Genomic DNA, 6,608 nt, shown 5'->3' on the forward strand with positions numbered 1-6,608 from the left:
TAGTGGACTGTGAACAGTCTACTTTTTTCCAGATGGAAAACAGGAAAATGCAATGTTGTAAATTGTATCAAGTTATAGACAGGTACACTTATCCGTCCCTAATCTGTGTTATAATGTAGCCTATGAGGCATGTTGCAAGTAGAAGCCAGTGTTTAGCTAGGAAAAGCACAGATTGAGAGTGGAGAAAAAAAGTCAGGGAGGAAGGAAGCAATACTTTCATTGTCATCACCCTTCACATGTCTCATTTAGTACCATGAATGCAGGTATAATAAGTAAAAGGACAAAATTTTCTATTATTTTGTGTTAGTTGCAAAGGCATAAAAGACTGTTTTGTTACCATGTGGTTTTGCAGTTCTCAGGTATTCTTCCAGTGCTGGAATTGGGCCTGATTTAAACCTTCTTTCTTTTTCCTACAACAAGCAAACACAAAACAGTAAGCATGGTTAGGCATGGCATATTTCAAATGTTAGATAGACCCTTCAACACCACTGGAAAGAGCACCTTAAAATTAGTAAAGTTGCCATAGTTTGAAAGTGATACATCTTAACCAAGCGAAGATACAGCCCCTCAAAGTTGCATAAATTTACAGAAGCTTGTATGGGGGGGGGGGGGGGGGGGGGAGTTCTTGTAGTCTGAGCTAAAGTCGTGTGTTCTAAGCCAAACAATAATAATTATTAATAGACTTCAGGTTTGCAGGCTGCTTAAAAAAGCCAGATCAGTCCCTTCACTACAAACATGCAACAAAAAAAGATTCCAGAATCGATACTATGTTGTAATTGCACTTTTATAAGTACCAGACTAGAGATACAAATATTTAGTTGTTAACAATAGCTGGTCTTTGAAATCCTTGCCTGAGGTACCATTGGTTTTAAGGAACAAAGTAAGTGAGGTTTGAAGTGTGGTGATTATATTACAACTCTTACCATAACCTTAAGTGCAGCAGATTTGTCAACATAGTCCCTGGCGTAATGCGTCCTTCCATACAAGTGCATTTGAGGTGAATTATACAACACTGTAGGGACTAAAAATTAAAACAAACAACACTTTTTATTAAAAATTAATGTCCTGTAAGGAAACTGAACTTGACACAAGCATTGGGGTGTCATCCCCTTTTCCTTTCTCCAGATCCTCATTCCCTGAGTCACGAGGTTCCTCACAGACAGCGATAGGCAGAAATCATATGTATATGATGACAAACAAACTCATGGGTATGACCCTCAGTCCTCGTAAAACTATAAGTCAAATTAAAAAATCCTTCAGTATGCACCAGTCATCACCCCTCTTACAAAATGAGCTGCTAGTTAATTGCAAAGTTTAACCCGTTCAATCCCGCCAAAATAATAAAAATTATTCATTATATTTAATTTATTTTTACTATTTTTGTCAGTTTATAATGTTACATGACAAAACAACATCATCATCCATTTTCACATATACAACAACATGTACTGCAAATTGATGATAATTTTTTTATTATTACATGTTTTAAAGTTTAATTATTTTTTTCTATGTGTATCTGGCTTAGTCTGTCATTGTCTGTTGTTTTAGTTTTTTCAGTCCAGTACTTAATAGACCTTGTTTATATAGAGAAAACTTGTCTTTGGTAGAAGGGTCACTTGCCTATACCTTGACTACCCAGCTGGGCGAGCCAACTTTTCCTACCCATTTCCTTACAAAACTTGGCAAACTGTTTATTACATAAGAAATCAACAGTTTGCTCAGCTAGATCTATACACAGTACACATCCTGGCTGGAAGGTTGATTGACTCGCCTATTTGGATCAGCCTTTTTCGATGGTAGGGTCATCCTCCTTGCTGGGCCACTTTGGCTCACCCAGCCAGGTCAACTTGGTTAAGATAAGAGAATTAGAGCATGGGTGAGCACTGTTGTCAGCCTTTGGTTTGAGCAAAGTGGTAAACATTTTTTCTTGTACAAACGCTTGCTCAAGTTGACTCACCTAGCTGGAAGGGTGGCCCCTCTTTCTCAAGACAACTGTTATATAACTGTTGTATAAACGGGAGACTTCCCAATTCAAGCAACCCCTATCATGGTTATCACAGGCAGCCAGTAGGCTCTTGCTGGTTTAATTTCAGTTATTTAGTTATGTAATCGATTGCTAGGCCTGCCTAAAGAGTGCAAAAGTGTTGTTTTCTACACTCTTGTTACCTGCATGAGTTTCTTGCAGTATGCTTCTTTGGAAATAAAGCTGCTTAGGAATTGACCTGATGTTGTCTTTATTCACCTACCTGCACCAACAGCTGGTTTGTACTTGTTCTTGTTGCATCCAAAACGACTAAAGTTTTCAGACATCTCGCCTTTCAGGGCAGGTGTCTGGTAACTGTATCGTGATGTGGTATTCAAGGTGTAGGGTGGTTTGTACAGTGAAGGTACAAGATCTCCTTCAAATACTGTGCAGATATTCACACCTGCAAATAACATGATAACTGATGATTAAATTAATACAAACTGCAAGCTACATCCTGAAATAAATTACTTATAGTACAGTAAAGTTAGAGGAGTTGCTTGTACATGTTAGAAGGCAAAACACTCAAAACAAAAAGTTTTGCACACCTGAAGTGTACAGATGGGTTCTTAATTAGGTTATTTTTTTCAGAGATGGAGAAGGTCTAATGAGATCACTTTTTTTGAGGTGGGGTGGGGAAGATGTACATCCCTAGCCTGAATTTTAAAACTCTTTCTTTCATGTAGCATATTTGTAGGCTCAATTGCCAGATGCTTGGTGAAAATGAACCAGACTTGGAAGAGTGGCAGAAATTGAGCCATACCCACATAATTATTTTTTACCTTGTGGAATGCCTGTGTAGTCAGACTGATACGTAGATTTAATTTGCTCTTTAGAGACCTCATTCATTGCCTCAGGACTTATCTCCTCATCAAGGAGTGCTGGAAAGCGGCATGGAAATTTCCAAATCATAAAGGCCTGCAAAATATTATTTTCATAATAAATATTTATATGTAGGTCAATCTAGTACCCTTTATGCAAATGTCGGATGAGGGAGGGGGTTGGTTGCTGTCTGATGGACGAAAATATTGCAATGCATCTGGTCTATGCACATGAGATTTATTTAAAAAGGATTGTTTTTAGTAGTTGATGTGTATTTCTGGTTATTTCAACAACTGGACTGAGCATGACAATAACAGCTGTTTTGAACCTTCATTAAGTGGCCACCTATTCAGCAGCCAGTGATCAAAGTCCCAAAATAATTATTGTTGAAGAAAATTTTAAATTGAATCTCTATTAAGCGGCCACGGCTACCTTTTGGCCATCTGAAGGAGAGTAATTATTCCATTGTTGTCATCTCTATTAAGGGGTCATCAAACGTTTCATAACACTAGTTAACTTTTTTAACACTATGACAAAAGAAACCACCAACTCTGAGCTCACCCAAAACAGAACTCCCGGCTAATGCAGGCTAGTTTGATTGATTTGTTAACTCTGCACAATTTTTAGCCTACAAAAACATCTGTTTCTCCTCGCTCTTCGCCACTGGGGACGTTTCGTGCAGAGGAACGTCTGCAACTCAGCGACAGAAATTCCATACTGATGATGTAAAATGTGTCCGGAATCCGGTCAGAAGCACTGGTTGGTCAACAGAGTGGTTTCATTGTTTTAGCTATTGTTTACGAATGACAGTCTTGACAGACAAAGACAAAAGGCGACAGAGGTCAAATGTAAATGTGAAGAATCTCTGACAAAACAGTCAATATTTGTGGAATATAGTCTTCTCTAGAAGAAGTATTTGAATTTTGCTGGAGCTCTTTGGCAGATGAACACAACACTACCAAAATCAACCAGAGGACACATAAAATTGGACAAATTTATATTTGGAACCCCATGACTACCGAATTTATCATGTAAACATTGATTTGCATCATCAGTATGGAATTTCTACCGCTGAGTTGCAGACGTTCCTTCATGCGAAACGTCCCCAGCTACGAAGAGCGAGGATAAACGGATGTTTTCACAGGCTACACAATTTTTGTATCCCTTTTTTGCTCCATTTCTCCAAGGTGGTGCTGTGCCATTAACACTTAAAGCCTATTCTGTACACTGTTGGTTAGGCCATGTTCATTTCGTTTCCCTATTCCAGCTGAGACTGATTCTGAAACCCAAAATGCCTTTTACAACTGATCAATTTATTAACTGTGTTGATTTTTGTGCAACCTTTTTATGTGTTATATTTTGCAAGGTGGTACTGTGTCGCCAATACTAAAAACCTATTAAATGCCTATCAATACACTGTTTGTTTGGCCATGTTTATCTGCTTTCCCTACTCTAGCTTGAGACTGGATCCTGAAACCCAGAATGTGTTTTACAACTTAGTAAAACTGCCCATCTACCCCTCCCCTAAGATAATGGTAACACTTACTTCTCACTTAGGGCAAAAAAATAATACTGGCTTAGGGAAGATGGGTGGGCAGTTTCCCAACGGAAAAACGGAAATCTCATGGTGTATTTCATTACCAAAATTTGAAAAAAAAATCATTAAAAAAATCATCAACAACTAAATGTTTATTTTTTTTACCTCTGCGGGGTGAGGGTTGTTCCTTCTGTTGCCAGAAGAGCTTCCTGTTCGAATAGATTGCGTCTTTCGGACCTTCTTCGTATTAAAGTCAGTTTGATATGTTGTGAAGTTGTTATTGTCTCTACTTGGGAAGATCTTCGATGTATTTGGCCTATGTGTTGAAAAAAATAAAGCCAGAATAAAACTATATCAACCTATCCCATAAACATTTATATGCTTACATTCCGTTCACATTCCGTTGCTAAGCACTCGACCGGTAGTTACCTCGCATTTTCTGCTGGATGTCCGAACTTTCCTCCGAATTCTCTTTTGTTTGTGGTCATGTAAAACAATTCTGGGTTCTTTGTATAGCTGTGTCGAGCTTTCTCGGAGAAACGGGTAGCTTGTGGAGGTACACTTTTGGGTCGTGTTGGAGTGCGCGCGCGAGCTTCTGTTCGAAAGAATAATACATGAGTGAGATAATAAGCATAAGCTTAATAACAACAAATTAGTTCGATAAGCTTAACTCTTTTTGACACTATTGCGCTTAACACATTGCACCTGTTGAGTACCACGTTGCTGGGTCCGACGACGCTCCAATCTTATGCATAAGTTCTATGCACTTCTGTTGGTCATCTTGTGATCCCGAAGGAAAATATCTTGCAAGGTTGTAGGCAAATCCCGGCGTCAGTACGGATTCGTCCAACTGGAGGATTAAAAAGAGTCATGATTATTTTCTCCTATCATTATTGAGAAATTGATTTTAAATCTACGTTCTTGTCTTGTTTACTTGTAATACTTGCTCTTTGCTCCAAGCTTGCATTGGATTTGGGACGCCTTCACGTATAATTTGACGCGGCGCCATTGTTGAAGTCATTTTCAATCTCCGTCCCTGTCGCGCGAGTCGCGCGTGTTCCACATAAAAAGGCGGAAATGCAATTCAAAGCGGAAGTCACAAGAATACCTCACCGCGCGATTTGGCTGATATTTTTATTTTTATTTTTACTTTATTTATTTTTTTTTTTCACTGTCGTTCACTGATGTTCCGGGCAATAGCCCGGTATTCAATATTCTGTCAGTGCTCTATCAAACAACAACATTATGTGGATATAGCAGGATGGCTTTCATCCGTCATCTGAGGAAGTACATGTAAGTAGAAAAACAGTAAACTGATCCTCACGGCAAGAAATAGAAAAAAAATATTCATAGCAATAAAAAATAAATGGTAAAGTGTATTTGCTTATTTTTTTCGTTATGTATTCTCTCCGTGCGTTCTAGCCGTGAATAGTCAACATTTCGAATACCAAGAAAAACAGTAAATTACTTTATACGGCAAGAAGATTGAGAGAAACTATAATAATGGATATTTGTATTAACCCAAACCAAGGCAAATTATTCTCTCTAGCCCAAACACACTCGGAATTCATTTGATTTTTCTTTATTTTTTCTTTATTTTTTTCTCGCATTTCTAATCTATTTTAATAGTTTACATTTGAACAGAAATTCCTTAGAGAAAGTTGCCAATTTGTTTCAAATTGGCCTTTTTCCATGTAAAATAGTCAAATTTCCCAAATTCAATTCCTAAATAGCTAGCTAGTTACATCAGATTAGTCGGAAAATATGGCCTTTTTGTTGCCCTTCAGCCATTCTTATGCTAATTTGCTGAACACAAGTCCAAAGAAGAGGAATTGGTGAAAAATGCGGTTTCTCGCTAGTAAAATGCCCGTGGGAGGGCTGGGGGGAGGGGGGGGAATGTTGAAGTTTCTATTTGATCGTTAAATGAAACAATTTAAACAGCAGTGGCCGCGCGCACTCACTCTCGCCATGCCCCTTTGTGAGCCACTGCAGAGGGGAGGGACAGGAAGGGACTCCGATTAAGTCCGCAACCCGAACAATAATAGACTGTTCCAGGAGCCCATCACAGTCCTCTATTTTTCCGTAAGATCGTCGAGATCGAGCGCTATGTGTTACGGGCTATAATCCCCGACGCCCGTCCCCTCGGTACATTTGAAAATCAAGATACCCGTGACGGTAAGACGTGGTATACGTAAACGATCTCACGAAAAAATAGGGGACCGTGAA

General features: G+C 38.8%; 2 protein-coding genes across 2 annotated transcripts in view; one reads left to right on the forward strand and one right to left on the reverse strand.

The window, feature by feature from the left end:
* Positions 1-306, forward strand: part of LOC140947393 (uncharacterized) — a 14,245-nt gene extending 13,939 nt beyond the window's left edge. The window contains exon 4 of the mRNA XM_073396480.1: positions 120-306. Coding sequence (XP_073252581.1) covers positions 120-176 — 57 coding nt within the window. The 3' untranslated portion in view covers positions 177-306. The remainder of the gene's footprint in view (positions 1-119) is intronic.
* The window catches only part of LOC140947391 (uncharacterized), a 7,457-nt gene extending 2,013 nt beyond the window's left edge, over positions 1-5,444 (reverse strand). The window contains exons 1-8 of the mRNA XM_073396476.1: positions 5,317-5,444; positions 5,088-5,232; positions 4,812-4,977; positions 4,548-4,698; positions 2,806-2,941; positions 2,247-2,426; positions 930-1,021; positions 338-410 (exon numbers count right to left, since the gene is read on the reverse strand). Of these exons, the coding sequence (XP_073252577.1) occupies positions 338-410; positions 930-1,021; positions 2,247-2,426; positions 2,806-2,941; positions 4,548-4,698; positions 4,812-4,977; positions 5,088-5,232; positions 5,317-5,403 (1,030 nt within the window). The 5' untranslated portion in view covers positions 5,404-5,444. The remainder of the gene's footprint in view (positions 1-337; positions 411-929; positions 1,022-2,246; positions 2,427-2,805; positions 2,942-4,547; positions 4,699-4,811; positions 4,978-5,087; positions 5,233-5,316) is intronic.
* Between the last annotated feature and the right edge of the window lie 1,164 nt (positions 5,445-6,608).

Source organism: Porites lutea, chromosome 9 (assembly GCF_958299795.1).
Source record: "Porites lutea chromosome 9, jaPorLute2.1, whole genome shotgun sequence".
Lineage (NCBI taxonomy): Eukaryota > Metazoa > Cnidaria > Anthozoa > Scleractinia > Poritidae > Porites > Porites lutea.